This window comes from Staurois parvus, unplaced genomic scaffold (assembly GCF_062004578.1).
Source record: "Staurois parvus isolate SC_StPar_1 unplaced genomic scaffold, SC_StPar_1.0 ptg000634l, whole genome shotgun sequence".
Lineage (NCBI taxonomy): Eukaryota > Metazoa > Chordata > Amphibia > Anura > Ranidae > Staurois > Staurois parvus.
In genome coordinates, this window is record NW_028318430.1 from 3,015,919 (window position 1) to 3,033,459 (window position 17,541).

The 17,541-nt window shown below is 39.8% G+C and overlaps 1 protein-coding gene across 1 annotated transcript in view; it reads left to right on the forward strand.

Moving 5' to 3' along the window:
• Positions 1–745: 745 nt before the first annotated feature.
• The window catches only part of GABRA5 (gamma-aminobutyric acid type A receptor subunit alpha5), a 282,141-nt gene continuing 265,345 nt past the window's right edge, over positions 746–17,541 (forward strand). Inside the window, exons 1-2 of the mRNA XM_089693487.1 lie at positions 746–1,318; positions 2,263–2,399. Coding sequence (XP_089549613.1) covers positions 2,314–2,399 — 86 coding nt within the window. The 5' untranslated portion in view covers positions 746–1,318; positions 2,263–2,313. The remainder of the gene's footprint in view (positions 1,319–2,262; positions 2,400–17,541) is intronic.

Below are 17,541 nucleotides of genomic sequence, written 5' to 3' on the forward strand. Positions count from 1 at the left end.
AAAAATGTGTTCACTAAATATAAAGCTGGGCTAGCTATGTAACAAAGAGATCAAAGTGTTAAGAACCTGTCAAGAAAATGCTAAATTTGACAGCTAGGTCAGATAGATGACATGTATGATGCAAGCAAGCTGCAAAGGATGAGTGATGTATTGATTGCTGCTACCAAACAATAAATAAATATATATATATATATATATATATATATATATATATATATATATATATATAAATATATACACATATATATAAAATAAATATATACACATATATATATAATATAAATATATATATAAATAAATATATCTGTAATCTATCTATCTATTATATATATATATATATATATATATATTATACATATATATTTAAATATATATAAATATATATATAAAAAATAAATATATACACATATATATAATATAAATATATATATATATAAATAAATATATCTGTAATCTATCTATCTGTCTAGTAAAGATATATATATATAAATAAAGATATATATAGATAGGTAGATATAAATAATAAAGATCTCCCCCCCCTCTCTCTCCCTCTCTCCCCCCCCCCTCTCTCTCTCTCTCTCTCTCTCTCTCTCTCTCTCTCTCTCTCTCTCTCTCTCTCTCTCTCTCTCTCTCTCTCTCTCTCTCTCTCTCTCTCTCTCTCTCTCTCTCTCTCTCTCTCTCTCTCTCTCTCTCTCTCTCCTCCCTTTCCAACCCCCTCCCAGAGCATAAAGCATGAAGTAGATCAATAACCCTGGTGGTGATGTAGCAGGCACAGCATATAGGTTTGTGGATGGGGAATGAGTTATTTACTTGCAATGGAGACCCCCAGGGTTCTGCTCCATACCCCAGTTGGGTGACGTGGCTGACTCCTACTTGTCGGAACGTGGCAGCCAAATTGTCCAAGCTGCCTCATTCTCTCAACTTGTGGATTTCTCAAGGGAGCTCATTACCAGCTTGGATAGACAGGGCTGCCTTTCCTCTGATCCAGCACTTAAGAGCAAGCCCAGCAGCTACAGGGAGAGTTATCCACGGCCACAGGAAAGAAAAGTAGAGAGGAGATGTAGAGGAGTGCGAGGAGAAGAACACTTGTTCATTGATAGAGGGACTGGGAATCTATTCATCCCGGAGGGAGGAGCTGAGCTCTAAGCAGAACTGGAGAGGCCACCAGCAGCAAGCCAGCATCCCTAGCACCGTGCACACTTCTACTGAGGGACCACATCCAAAAACAAAATCCAAAAAACAAAAAGAGTCTGAGCAAGGTGACATGACATGAAGAGCATCAGATCCTACCTGAGGCCCTGATACAAAGGCACACTCGGTAAGCAATAGCTGGCAGCTCATTCTCTCTGCTGTGTGGTTGCTAAGGATGAATGGCTTGACTGCTTTTAGGAAGTACATGAGGCTTTTACATGTGATGTCTGCAATAACTACCTAACACCTGCTGAGGGACAAGTCAGGGATAAAGAAAAAAAAAAATCAGCAGTAAATGAAAAGAAAAAGAATTGCCTGTAAGATCTGTTTTCCATTATAGATGTCCATGCAACAGTACAGTGATCGCAGCAAGGGGGTCCTGTCTAAAAACTGGGGGGATCAGAGTAATGGAAGATTAAAGCATACATACTGCAGCTGACCTTTGTGTGAGTGAGACAAGCTGCATTCCCATTCATTGAAATGATAGCTGTGCTGCTCTAATCATTTGTGTGTGAGCATTGGTAGAGGAGTTGTGCCTGTGTGCTGACTGTGGGACAGGATGCAGTCTTGCCATGGCAATCATTTGCCCCTTGTCAAACAATGATGCACCACACCAGTCATTGAGGGAGGCTTCAGCACCAAGCACGCTGGACAGCTCCCTGCTCCGCTCCAGGATGCCGCTAATTGCTCCGACATGAAGCCTCATGGTCCATAGACCTGCAGGTTAGATCACTTCGGTCCGATTCCATGATAGCACAGCCAGTGTTGAACGTATTGATCAGCTGGCTGTTACACTGCATTGTGGAAGTGATACAAGATTGCCTCTAGCCTCATCTTTAGGTTCAAACAATGACACTTTCGTCGATGTAATAATTGCCGGAACCATTTAATAACCGATCCTTTTTGAAAGAAAATCTATTTGAGACTTACCAAAAATAATGTTCGGTATCCATCTTCTTCTAATCATTTCATCATTTTCATAAGGTTGTAGCAGTAGTGCTATCGAGGATCGGATAACTGTACATCCTGATATTCTTGAAACGTAATAGATGGTCCTTTTCTTCCATGCAGAGTGGGAGTCAAGTAAATCCAAACAAGAGTTCACTTGTGTACCGAGTAGAAATGGACTACACAATCAAGTCTGCTACTGCTCTGATCAAAAGTCTACTTCTTTCTGGTGTTCTTATGAGTTTTCATGTTCACACCAGGTGAGTACCACTTCTTGGTGAAGTTCTTGCTTCATCTGTTGTGCAGTCAGAATAAGGCTGGCCATACATTATACAATTTTCTTTTACAATGTTTTTTTTAGATTTACCAAAAAGCATATAATATGAGAGCAAACCTAAAAAACACTTTCAATTGTATGCAATTAGGCAGGTCCTTGCACTAAATAGTTGAAGGTAAATGTGAAGGAAATTGTACAGAAAGAGATCTTAGTTGATTTACTAAAATTGGAGTGTGCAAAATCTGATGCAGCTCTGCATAGAAACCAATCAGCTTCCAGTTTTTATTGTAAAAGCTTAAAGTGTTACTAAACCCAGGACCTTGTATTCACTATATCAGGTTTCCCACAATACACAGAACATGGAAATGCAATTATTTTAGTAAAGATAAACTGCTAAATACCTTTTGTCATCAGCAGTTAGAGAAGTCGTATGACTTCTATCAGTGTCCAGCTGAGCACTGGTTAAAGCTTGTAGGAGGAGTTTTCATTCTCCTCTCACTGCCCTATGAGATTGCATAATCCCTGACCCTCTGTCTGGAGAGTGCTGATTGCCCCTGTGCTAATCACAAGCACCCTCCCAACAAAAAGAAAAAACTTTCAAGCAGTACACACCAAGATGATCATGTGCAGCTTGCCCCCAAGGCTTTGTTCTATCAGAAGATGAATTGAGGACAGTAGGAGAAGGGGAGGATCAGAGAAGTCATGATCAAACAGCGTTTTTAAACAATGAAGATGATTAACCCCTTAAGTTCCACAGTGAGTATAACAAGAATGTTTTATTGCATATACAGACTGATTTTATTGTTGTGGGTTTAGTAACACTCTGCTTCCCCACTGTCCTATAGCAGAACTACTGCTACAGGGCAGCAGGGCTGCGCAAAATCATTTATATATACCTGATTTTGCATTGCTGGGTAGGGGGGGCACTCGCTGTCCTACCTGCGCCATCATTGGCAGCTACAGCTGTCGATCAACAGACCCCTGCCGGAGATTCTCCACTGGTACCCAGCGATCACCGAGGAACAGTGAAAGGGGAGAGATCTGTTTGTAAACAGCACAGATCTCTCCCCTGTCAGCATGAACAGGCTGCTTTGTATTGCTCTGCACAGCAGCGCAATACACAGCAACTTGTCTCCCTAGTAAATCACACACAGCACATAATGTAAAACACACACAGCACACAGTTAACCCTTTGATCACCCCAGATGTTAACCCCTTCATGCCCAGTGTCATTAGTACAGTATCAGTGCTTATTATTAGCACTGATCACTGTTTTAGTGTCACTGGGGATGTCAGTGGCAGTTAGTCAGTTCCCCCAGCAGGGGCGGACTGACAACTCATGGAGCCCCCGGGCAATAGGGGATCATGGGGCCCTGTGTCCTTGCCCAAACTCAAAAAAGCCTATGAAAAAGGTACCAGGGGCATCTCATGGGGCCCCCTACTGACCCTGGGCCCTCAGGCAGTGCCCGAGTTTCCAAATGGTCAGTCCGCCCCTGTCCCCCAGTGTCAGAATGCCCGCTGCAGTCTCACTATAAGTCGCTGATCACCGCCATTACTAGTATAAAAAAAAATAAATACATTGTAGTATTTATACCGCCATTTGTAGATGCTATAACTTTCACGTAATCCAATTAATTTACATGTATTGGCATTTTTTTTTAGCAAAGACATGTAGCAAAATACATTTTGGCCTAAATTTATGACAAAATCTGATTTTTATAATTTTTTTTGCTGGATATGTTTATAGCAAAAAGCCAAAAATATATTTTTTTCAAAATTTTTGGTCATTTTTTGTTTATAGCGCAAATAATAAAAAGCGTGAAGGCAATCAAATATCACTGAAAGAAAGCTCTATTCATGGGGAAAAAGGTCATAAATTTTATTTGGGTGCAGCATTGCATGACCGCGCAATTGTCACTTAAAGTAACGCAGCGCTGTATAACAAAAAATGGCCTGATCAGAAAGGGGGGAGTAAATCCTCTGGAGGGCAAATGGTTAACTGAAGCTGAAGTTAGAAGTTGATTGGCTACCATGCACAGCTGCACCAGATTCTGCACTCTCCAGTTTTAGTAAATCAACCCCATTGTGTTGCTCCAATCTTTACTTCTAGTACACGTTTTTACTAAAAAGGTAATTATGGAAGCATACTTTAGCAAGGTCTATTACTGTCCATTAGATAATTGAAAAATTGATCTAATGAATCATTGATGCAAAACAATATAGGGTTTCTAGGAGATAATTGCAGTAAAGTTGTAATTCATTTGGGGATGTTTCACTTCAACGCCTATGCATACAGATTTAAATGAACATATCATACAAAAATTATGTTTTGACTTATTTTTGTATTTAGTAACATGGGTACAAAAGAATCTTGACAAGACTGTTCCTATTTTTTTCATTTTTGTTTGAAGGGGTGGGGCAGTTAATGGCAGTTTCATCTATCAGGTTGCTAAATTCATCCAGCAATCTGCTTTCTTTGCTACTGATGCTACCTATCTATAGTGTGGAAAATTCCTAATCGAAGTCAATGTACATGACACATAATCCTGAAGGGTATTTGCATCTGCAGCAATGGAAATAGGTTGCCAGAGGATTTGTAATGAGAGTGAACCTGTTAAGGTATGTATACCTTATTTTAGATCTTTGTTGTGTTCCATCCACCCTGGGGGAATTTTAAAGAGCAGTAGTGGTCTATGTGTACCTATGAACCACCTATTTATTTCTTTCACTTGACAGATTGCATATCAGCCAATTGACATTTGTGTGGACTAGTGCATACACTAGTGTGTTTTTGGTTCTCTATTTTATACTTTCACACCTGTGCTGTTCCATCACTAATATATAGAGTGGAGGCCCCTTTTAGGATGAATCCAGCAATTTATAAAAAAAAAAAAATGTGTTACTGCTTCCAAAATTACATTGGTCGGTACTATATGGTGCCAAGGAGTAAAATGCAGACGCCTACGTTTAGATGTATCTTCCAGTGCCTTAGGTAGCATTGATTTGTAGGTCTCTAAGTTACAAATATAGACCCACAACTGCCACTTTCTGTGCCTTTTTATTGGCCAGGAAGACCTTCTCTCATAGAGTTGAACCAATAAGAAGGTGCAAGTGGTGGTCCAGCTTTTTACATTACTAGGGAGTCTTCATATTTCCATGTCAGAATTATCCAGTATTTGAGGATCCTGGGGCACTGAAGATGGAATCTGTAGTTATGTGCAAACACAGCTAAGTGCCTGCAGGTTAGGCTTGAGGAGTGTTTACAAAAATGATGGTACTTACAGGCAAGGCTGTGGATAAGGGAGTAGCACCATTCTTTGTGTACGGGGCCCAGGCCAGCAGGGGGCCCAAGCAGATGTGTGAATTAGATGTGGGCAGAGACGGTGATTGGTGTGGCTGGGGGAGAAATTACTTGAACAGACTCCCTGTATGGCTGTCTCTGCTGCAGCTGAAAGCTGGCTTCTCTCTCCCCCCCCACTGACTTTCAGCTAAAGCAGATAGAGAGTGACAAGGGATTGGTTCCAGTAATTGCCCCTCCTACTGCATTCATTACCCTCCCTGTGTACCATATATTTCCCCTACTGCCTAGGCCCCCCGTGTGTGCTCCCTACCCACACAGTACTGCCACCTTTCCTCTTCTCCTTCCCACTGGCAACTGCAAGCACACGATAGGATCAATCAGGATGGAGGGTGGGGGAAAGGTCTGATAAATATGTCACATTTACCAGCCCCTTCCTTTTCTGAATGAACACAATGAGTGATCAGTACCAATCACTTACTGTGTTTATTTATAACTGTTTTGTTTTTGGTTTTTTGGTGGGGGGCCCTTTCATGTAGGCCGTATGGGACCCCATGGTTTCTAACAGCAGCCCTGCTTTCAGGTGTGCTTGATATGTAACATCAAGTAAAATAAAGGCAGTGCTCTCCAAAAACAATTAAATCAACTATAGAAGCAATACTAAGACTAGGACAGGTAGGAAATACTACTGTAGATAACATTCACATCAATGAACGCAAACTGACTATCATACTATACACAACAGACATTCAGCAGTACTTAGTAACACAGAGCAAATTATGATCAAAGTCAAGGTATTTCACTTTTAGAAAATGTTTATGCATATGTTAAATTTCTCCAAACTAATGTTTATAACTATATTTTGATCACTACCTCTTTAATAGAAACATAAAGTGGTATTAAACCCAAAACCAAGAATGTAATATATTTTAGCTTACCAACTCTTAAATGCGGTGGCTGCATTTGTTTTCTATTTTTAAGCTATGTTTTCCTTTATTTTCACCTGATAATCAAGCCAGGAACACATATCCTGTCTTAGGGTGCCTTCACTATGGATGAGGGAACAACAGAAACACCTTTGGACAGCAGCATTTTTATTCTGGGGAGGGTAGTGATAGATGTACTATTAGATTTAGATGGACTTGACTAACAAATTAAAACTGAACTGCAGCTGACACTTTTCAGCAGTTACAATGACAGATCTGTTTCTTTTGAGATAAAGATTTTACAAAAAGCCCAAAGAAAGGAATTAATGCAGCCACCACATCTATGAATTGGTAAACTGCATCATACTGTGTCTTTTTATTGTGCGGTTAATACTGCTTGAACATCTTTAAGTTACAATCTGTTACACAAAAGATGAAAGTATAGTGCCTGTTTAACTCATGCAAACCAATCAGATCTCAGAAAGAAGCCTGGTATCCAGTTGGTTGCTATGAATAACACAGACACTTTTCCTCCTCCCCTGTTTACATTTGCCCTATCCACTATATACTCTGCTAACCACATGTTCTACTGATAATAATAGATAATGATGTCAGGTGACCTTCATCCCTACCACTATATAATGCTAACCTGACTCATTTAGAGTCATAGACCCTCAGCTAGTAAAATAACCCATTCAATTTTAAAATAAAAATGAAATCTAAAACACTTGTGCATAGATATAAAAAAATTATAAATACTTTTTTCCCCTTTTATATAAGTTCACAATATAAGTTCACATGCCCTCTGCTCTCAGCTTCACAAGAGCAGGAGGAGGAAAAACAGCAGGACACTAAACTTCACAGTGAATGGCTGTGTGGGAAGGGGGAGGGGGTATCAGGACAAGTATGATAATTGGGGGGAGCAGGCTGAGTTCCCAGTACAGCTAGATGTTTTGCACCCTAAACACCTATTCAGGTGGGTGATGTTTTCTTGCATTTGACATGCATTTGAAATGCACATCAAACACAGGTCATTAAAATCCCATTTACTTTAACTCAGCAGGCTAAGTTCCCAGTACAGCTAGAGAACTGAAGAACGTATTATGCTGTGCTCTCATGCCTAGTATGGCCAGTTTTTAAAAAGGAAAGCAACATGACTCTCAGGGACACCAGGGATTTCAAACATAGGAAGCAGTACAAAGAGAACATGATACTTTTTCATACAAGTACATGGTGCAGCAGACATATACTGTATTGAGGATGTGTAATGTTGGGTTTACATATTCTTTAACTGTTATATTAATGGTGGTCTTGGGAGCATATATGAGACTTACATACCTACACATACAGTGTTTGCATTACATACAGTATTTACAACAGTGGTGGTCAACTGTGATCCTTTATTTTGCACCCTAAGCTCCTATTCAGGTGGATGAAATGCACATCAAACACAGGTCATTAAAATCCCATTTACTTTAACGGTGTAGTGTGGATGACAGTTCTGACGTTGAGATTACTGGTGCAGATGTACTTCTAACTGATAATGTGAAGAGCACACATTCTTAGTACACTTTGAGAACCAAAGATAAGCATTGCTGCTTTAAATACCTCTAACAAAATATGACAATATTTTGAATGGCTTATTCTGAATAGTATGATTTGTTATTAGGTTTCATTAGTCATGTGGATTATGTTTGTACACATGCAGTTGAATCATACAGCCATCATTGGTGTGCTGTGTGCTTAAGCCCCAAATGGGCTTTGAAACATGAATGATGCTTGCACATGCTCAAAGAATTATTTCACCTTGCAAGTTTAGACAACAATGTTTACACGGATTCACACCATATTCTTGATGCCACATAGACATAGCACTTTTTTACGTATCTGTGTATGACACCATGCCATCTTCTTTTAGCTCTCTCCTTGTTGTCAATACATTAGATAACCAGTGCTAACAGCAGGTTTAATTCCTGAGAGCTACATGTCACCAGGTCCATAAATAATTTTCCATATATGAGAGGAATTACACTGCAATGTTATCAGAAAATGTCCTTAATATACATATACCCCTTTGGGACCATTAACATATATTCGTCTTGTTTACTTGCAAAACAGGTAGTGGTATTCCCTGTAATTTCTGTGCAGTGTGCACTGAGGTTTATTTACTAAAGCTGGGGAGTGCAAAATTAGGCTCACTACTGCATAGAAACCAATCATCTTCCAGATTTTATTGCCAAAGCTTAGCTGAACAAGCTGAGATTAGAAACTGATTGGTTTCTATGTAGAAATTAGCCTGATTTTGCACTCTCCATCTTTAATAAATAATCCCCACTGTGTTAAGTGTGCTCTGTGCTGTGTACACTGTATGTTGTGCATTGTGTATGCTCTGTGTTCTGTATTGTTTGCACTATGCATGTTGTGCATACTCTGTTCTATGTACACTTTGTACTCCCGGTGTTGTTGATCATGTGTCTTTTGTGTGTTCTGTGCTATGTATGTTTTATATTGTAAATTATCTATGGTTGGTGGCATGTATGCTCTATGTTGGACATTGTCTGTGCAATATATGCTGTGTAGATTCTGGGTTGTTTTTACTCTGTGTACTCTAAACTGTGTATGATGTCTGTGCTGTATATCCTGTGTAATCTGTGAGATATATATACTCTATACTGTGTAACCAGCCTTTGTGCACTTTGTTTTGTGTATGATTTTTGCTGTATATGCATGTTTGTGTATTGTGCTGTATACATTCTGTAATATTGTTGTGTATGCTGTGTATATTCTGTACTATGTATGATGTTAGTGTTCTGTGCTATGTATTATGAGTGTGCTCTGTACAATGTGCCAATAGAGTTATTTCTGCTTTATGTGTTCTGCATTGTGAATGATGTGTAGGCTGTTCTTGCTGTGTCTGTTGCATGTACCATGTGCCCTGTGTGTTGAGTGGTCTGTGTATTCTTTGTGCTGTGCCTTCCCTGTATTAAATGTGCTACGTGTTGTGTATACCCTATAAAATGTATGCTCTGTACTGTGTGCTTTAAATGAACCAATCCCCACCCTTTTCACTTCCTACAAACACAATTATTTCACTGTCAATGCATCTCAGCCAAGGCATAGGAAATAACATTATTTAATTTTAGAGCCCACAAGCATTAATACCTGACTTATTTTGTGCCAATGCAATAAACCACAACTCATTTCTATTCACATGTATGCATTGTTAGGTGCTGAAGAATGAGTTGCATTGCTATTGCATTAACATGCAGTTGGGGCGCATTTGAAATAAAAATGAATGGCATATTTCCCAAAATGCATGTACATATGTGTTACCCCCAGATGTTCCCCCAGATTACTAAGTTATTATGTATGATGCATACAAACTAAGTTAGAATTATTGTGTACACTAAAATACTAAAAGGTTGTAATTCTAATATTTTCAGCAAACCATATAAGCACTGTAATCTTCAGTCTTGTACAGGAGAGTTATTTATACATTGGAGCTTGCAAGCAATCCTTCATACAACATATCACTTTTTGGTGATTGCTAATTACAAGGTGTAACAAATTAATTCCCGGAATGGACTGTAAAAGAAAACAAAAACATTTTCTTACCTATACACTAGAGGCTGTTTTCACCTTCAAAGTCGCTCCCTTGTGAAGCAATGCACTTTTCTACACGACTGTGTCACTGCTGGAAACCTTCCTGGAATTAGTTTTCTGAAATGCAGAGCAGGTCACAGCATGCTGGATGTCCAAAATGTCATTAAATCTGTGTCCTTTTGTGGCATTTTTTTAATTTTGGAAACAGCCAAAAGTCGCTGGGTGCTAAGTCAGGGGAATAAGGTGGTTGGTCATGTTTTGGAATGAATTTCTAGACCAGGAACTCATGAACACTTATGTGTAGGAGCATTGTTGTGGTGGAGAATCCATTTGTCAGGCCAGAGTTCCGGTCTTTTCCTCTGAACAGATTCCCATAACCTTTGTCCACATTTGCATCATTCTTTTGTGTTTTTGGCTGCCCCTCGTGTCAAAATTACAGGGAGCATGTGAGCTAATCGCTACAAGGATGATACATTGTGGAAGAGGCAATTTGAAGAGTGCCTGTTATACGGAGAATATACATACATGGAAAATTAATGGTTGCCCAGTATAACCCAAATGGTGTTCTCTTATAAGCTCCCTAAACCTCCTATGCTGTTCAAAAACACTTGATTTCTTCATGGAATGTTCACCATAAGCCTATTGTAACAGAGCTTTAGTTTCACTTGCACTTTTGCCAATTTTCATGCAAAAGTTGATGTTAATCCACTGCTCCACATTCCTGTCACTCATTTTCCACCAACAGCACAATGCACTGAGTTATTATATCTTCTACTACGCCATAAAGACTGAGTCAAGTTATAACATGTCAGAACACGCTCAAGTGCGAATAGCTGTGTGACTCACCATCATAATTCTACACCGGGGGGGGCATTCTGGGAATTACATTGTCACACCTCGCACACTTTAAATCAGCCTTTTTCAGTCATTTTACTATGGAGGAACCCTTGAAATAATTTTCAGATTTCAGGGAACCCCTGATAAAATGATATCTCCTATTCCCAGTGTGTTAATCTGATCAGTAAATTGTAAGAATAAAGAATGTGCAGTACTCTGATAACCAAGAAGGACCATTATCATACATGCTCCTGCAATGACTAATAATGATTAGAAAAAGAAAAACAGAGTAAAAATTTTAGTGCACCTGTTGGTAGTTGTGAAGAAATGCCCACCTACTGTGGTAAAAGAACTCCCCCACTTTGGTTATCAGAAGGATAAGAGTCCCCTTAGATTGGTGGTTAGTGGTAGAAGGACCCCCTTGAAGACAACTAAGAACACTGATTTTATCAAGGACAACTTGCTGAGAGATGAGAGTAAAGGCTCTACTGATCCCATACCGTTGTCTCAGCTCAGTGAAGTTGGTGCTGTAACTATGCAGGCACCATCACACAGAAGATTAGTCTACCACTGCTAATTGCTCAAGCAACTCCAGGCCACCTCTGGAGGAACCCTAGGGTCCCACAGAACTGTGGTTGAGAAAGATGTAGTGAAAGAATGCATAAAAGTTTTTGCGACAGAGCACACAAAGAGAAAACATGCTCTGAAAACCAGATCAGAACAGTATGCTAGGTGAATGAATACAAAGACATAGATAAATTGATCAGCCATGACACTACAAAACTACAGGCAGCATGTGAGTTTATCACTACAAGGATGATAAAATTGTGGAAAAGGCAATTTGAAGAGTGCCTGTTATACGGAGAATATACATGGAAAATTAGTGGTTGTCCAGTATACCCAAAATGTTCTCCTATAAGTGATGTTGCTGCTGCCTGTCCTGTACTAAGTTTGTGCAGAAGACCTATATGCCAGTTGAAGGTTTAACCCCTCAAGCACTTTATGCCCATTTACTGCATGTAATGGTCATAGGGTTATGGTAAGCAGCCGATGTGTGTCTCTTCTGGTTTTGGGTGCACAGATACATTCTGAACACTTGGGTGTTTTGTTTTGGAGTTACTGGGAGAACTCTGTTCACTTTTATTTACCATTCACAGACTTTGATAGCGTGAACATTTATAGTTTAATTTTACTGACTGTTTTATTTTAACCATTTAACCCCCTCCTCATCTGTGCATGCATGATCCTGTATGGTCTCTAGCCTGTGTCTATATGTGACCTATATATTAACCTCTTCATCTACCTTGTCATGCACATCTGCAGATTAAACCCTTCATTTCCATTCTCTCACTGATTTTTACATTACCCCTTAACCTCCTCCTCCCTCTGTGTATGATACATTATGTATCTAGTTCACCATTGACATGCTTCATGTTTTAGCCCCCTCAATATAAGCATGTTTCTTCATTTGTAAAATAAGTTTAAAAAAAGAACACCTTAGGGTGCCTCATTTCCAAAAAGAGATTTGTGGTATTGTCCTGCCATTTTGATTTGAAATTTTTTTTATAGTAGAAAGAAAGGGAAAAAATTTTTCCATGATTTTTCATTCTTTCTACTTTTTTTGGTCACAAAATATCTAAATGTGACATAAGCCAGTAATTGTTAGTCAAATTTTACAACACTGAAAACTGAATAATGGCCTGTAATAAAGGGATATTATAGGCTGGTACTCAAGTGGTTAAATTACTTTGTTTTGATGTGTGTTTATTTACATTTAACTATTTGTAGGAATAGATATGGGCTACTAATGTACCCTTGTACTCATTCCCAGGGGAAGTGGAGGATATATAGGGGTGCCCTTATTCTAAAGGGGGCTTCCAGATTCCTATATGTCCTTCCCTCACAAACCACCAAATCTTCTTGGGGGCTGGATGTGGGTACAATTTGCCTTACACGGGAAGGAGACTTGGCCACCTCTCCTTGCAAGGTACCTCCCCAATGTTAAAGCCTGGCACCAGACTAGGCTTGTGGCCTGGTATAATATAGGAAGGGGGATCCACAAGACCGCTTACCACCCCTTCCGGTCCACCCAGGTTGCATGCCTAGATAATGATTTGGTTCCAATTGTAGGGGGAACCCCACATTGTTTTTTTTTTGGTTATAGTTTAGATATTTAGCCCAGGTGGCATGGAAAGGGAGAGCACAGAGCATGCTGCCTCCATTCCTGTAATTTACCAGGCCACATGATTTTCAACACAGGGGCACCTTGCACCCCCATAGTAAGGGGACAAGGTTCTCTTCCCTTCATCTGGTCCTCAAGTGAATGGGAGATTTATGAAGGGGATTAAAAAGAATCTGGTAGCCCCATTTATAATATGGGAGCCCCCAGGTATCTGCCATCCCGAGTAATGCATACAGGGATACGTTAGTACTCCTTACCCATACCCACAAAGAGTTAAAAGAAAATACACACTCGCACACATATACACTTTGGCAAAGTCCTAAACCACACCTTTATAACAAAACAGCCAATTGGGGGACTTCTGTTTTAACTGTATGCTTTAAAACATAATTGTGTTACAGTGCATGTGCGCACTGTCTGTGATTATGCTGTCAATGAAAGGGGCTCTATACCTTGTCATCATCCTCACAGCAATCACAAATGTACACAGTGTAATATCAACTAAAGAACAGGCTTCCCCTTCTTCTCACAACTGCCTATCACTGGAGCATATCGCTCTGCAAGAGAGATGGGGAGAGGCAGGATGCTGCATTAGTGAAATAAAAATGTTATTACTAATTACCAAAATTGTTTTTACTAATTAATTCATTTCTGGCCAATGGAATGTGTAAGGTGCAAGCTCACAACTTGAACTACTAATGTCTGAGCAACCCCTTACTTGTGGGTGCATGCGTGAATATGACACTCCATATACAATCTATATACACCCCCTCCTGCCTGTACATGTCTGAATTTAACACCCCTTTCCATGTGTACATCCTGCTTGTACATGTGTGTGAATGACACCCCCTTTCCCCATAGAATATATTTTGGTCTAAGTTTATGAAGAAAGAGCATTTATTTGGTACATATTACTATAAAATAAGGGAAACACTACTGCATGACCTAGTAATTGGCAGTCAAACTGCCTCAGCACTGAAAAATTAAAAATAACATGGCAAGGAAGGAAGTGTACCATGCTGGTATTGAGATGGGTAAAAAAAAATCCCCAACCTCCACAACCATAATGATCTGCTGCACAAAGATGTTGCCATGCTGCACTACTGCTTCTAAATAACAGAATCCCTGGTGCAGCTGGAATGTCAATCTTGGCTAATGTCATTGACCTAAGATGGCTATGGCTATATTTGCTTAAGGACATTGCCAGTGACCCTCTGCTACTTTGTTTACATCTCAGCATGCTGGGATTCAGGTAGGTAAACTGACCAAATATGTCCAGTTTGTTGTCAAAATGTTGAGTTTGGTTCAAACTCATGCTCAACCCAAACCTGAAGCTCATCACCACTTCTGGACAGTTATTTGGAAAACAGGCAACTATGCAAGTATTTATTGTAACTAAGCTGAAAAGAGCCCACAATTGTAAATATCTGCTGGCCTGACAGCTATCGTGCCCTTCCAGTGAGCTTTTGTTCACCTGTATGGTGAGCAAAGTATCCTTTATCCCACAGAACCAGTAAGTGCATGTTAACACTTCATCAGACACTAAACACATACTGTATGCGTATGCATCTAGTATCCTCTCTAATTTGAACTAAAAATGTTCAAAAACTTATTAATGATAAAATGTGTTTGTGGCAGCTCATACTTTGTGCTGAACTAAAATGCACATATTTTTCATATTTTTCAGAGTAGACTTGCAGAACAAATACTTGAACGAGGGTGCAGCATAAGTGCATTATTTTTATTTAATTTTGCATTTGTATGGGAATGGATTAGAACCTTTGTCAGGTTTTTTATTGCCATTTGCATCCTTGTTAGGGAGCTTTCCAGCCACCTCCTGTCCTGACAGGAAGTGGCTGGAAAGCTCCCTAACAGGGACATAGGCAGCAACCAAAACACATTTTTAATTAAGTGAAAGCCTCTCACAATGTTTTGATTACTGTATGTGGCTTCCTGTTCCAGTGATGACTGCAACCCCATTTTTTTCATATGGGCATCACAGGGAAAGAGGAGAAAGGGGAATCTCCCCTTTGCGTTAACAGACAGAAATAAATATTTCCCAGAGATTTTAACTCATTTCTACTCTGTCTGAAACAGAAAAAATGGGTTTAGGTACTAGGCTATATACTTATTGACCACTTCCTGCCTGCCCAGAATGTACTACGGATGGGCAGCAGCTGTAGGCAAAGCTGCGTACCTGTATGTTGCTGTCAACTTTTGGGTTTACGGCATGCACATGTGTGCCCCCAGCAGCACCTGCTGTGATTGTTCACAGCGGGAACCAATAATGTTTGGCTGGGACCTGCTGATCTGCTGTGTACAATCATAGCCCAGAGCTCTCTGTTAACAATCAACACAGAGTTCTGTACAGAGAGAACAATCTCTCTATTTCTCATCCCTGCAAAGCAGAGATGAGAAACTTAAGAATACATTTGTAAAAACAGCACACTTTACACACATTACACATAGTTAGGCACATATTTAACCCCTTGAGTGCCTAGATGTTAACCCCTTCCCAGCTAGTGTCATTAGTAAGGCAACAGTGTACTATTATCACTGATAACTGTATTAATGTCACTGGTGATGTCAGCAGCAGTTAGTCAGCCCCCCCCCCCCCCCCAGCATCAGTTAATGTCATATTGTCTGCTGGACTATCACAGTTCCATTATAAAAAAAACAATTCCAGTATATAACCCATAGTTTGTAAGCACTATAACTTTAACTCAAACCAATCAATATACACTTATTGGGATTTTTGTTTATCAAACACATGCAGCAGAATACATTTTGGCCAAAATTAATGAAAAGATTTTTTAAAAATTTTTATTGCATATATTTTATAGCAGAAAATAAAAAAAATATTGTTTTTTTTCAAAAATGTCTGTCTCTTTTCATTCATAACGCAAAAAATAAAAAGCCCAGTGGTGATCAAATAGTACAGCGTGCATGACTGCTCAGTGCTAAATATACACACAAACACATGCGTGTGTATATATATATATATATATATATATATATATATATACAGTCATGGCCGAAATTGTTGGCACCCTTGATATTTCTCCAGGAAATCATGTATTTCTCACGAAACGTATTGCATTAACACATGTTTTGCTATACACATGTTTATTCCCTTTGTGTGTATTGGGACAAAACAAAAAAAGGGAGGAAAGAAAGCAAATTCGACATAATGTCACACAAACCTCCAAAAATGGGCTGGACAAAAGTATTGGCACCCTTTCACAACTGCGGATAAATAAGAATGTTACAAGCATGTGATGCTCCTGTAAACTCACCTGGGGCAAGTAACAGGTGTGGGCAATATAGAAATCACACCTGAAAGCAGATAAAAAGGAGAGACGTTCACTTAACCTTTGCATTGTGTGTCTGTCTGTGCCACACTAAGCATGGACAACAGAAAGAGGAGACGAGAACTGTCTGAGGACCTGAGAACCAAAATTGTGGCAAAATATCAACAATCTCAAGGTTACAAGTCCATCTCCAGAGAACTAGATTTGCCTTTGTCCACAGTGCGCAACATTATCAAGAAGTTTGCAACCCATGGCACTGTAGCTAATCTCCCTGGTCGTGGACGGATGAGGAAAATTGATGAAAGATTGCAACGCAGAATAGTCCGGATGGTGGATAAGCAGCCCCAAACATGTTCCAAAGACATTCAAGCTGTCCTGCAGGCTCAGGGAGCATCAGTGTCAGCGCGAACTATCCGTCGACATTTAAATGAAATGAAACGCTATGGCAGGAGACCCAGGAGGACCCCACTGCTGACACAGAGACATAAAAAAGCAAGACTACAGTTTGCCAAAATGTACTTGAGTAAGCCAAAAGCCTTCTGGGAAAACGTCTTGTGGACAGATGAGACCAAGATAGAGCTTTTCGGTAAAGCACATCATTCTACTGTTTACCGAAAACGGAATGAGGCCTACAAAGAACAAAACACAGTACCTACGGTAAAATATGGTGGAGGTTCAATGATGTTTTGGGGTTGTTTTGCTGCCTCTGGCACTGGGTGCCTTGACTGTGTGCAAGGCATCATGAAATCTGAGGATTACCAAAGGATTTTGGGTCGCACTGTAGGGCCCAGTGTCAGAAAGCTGGGTTTGCGTCCAAGATCCTGGGTCTTCCAGCAGGACAATGACCCCAAACATACGTCAAAAAGCACTCAGAAATGGATGGCAAAGAAGCGCTGGAGAGTTCTGAAGTGGCCAGCAATGAGCCCAGATCTAAATCCCATTGAACACCTGTGGAGAGATCTTAAAAT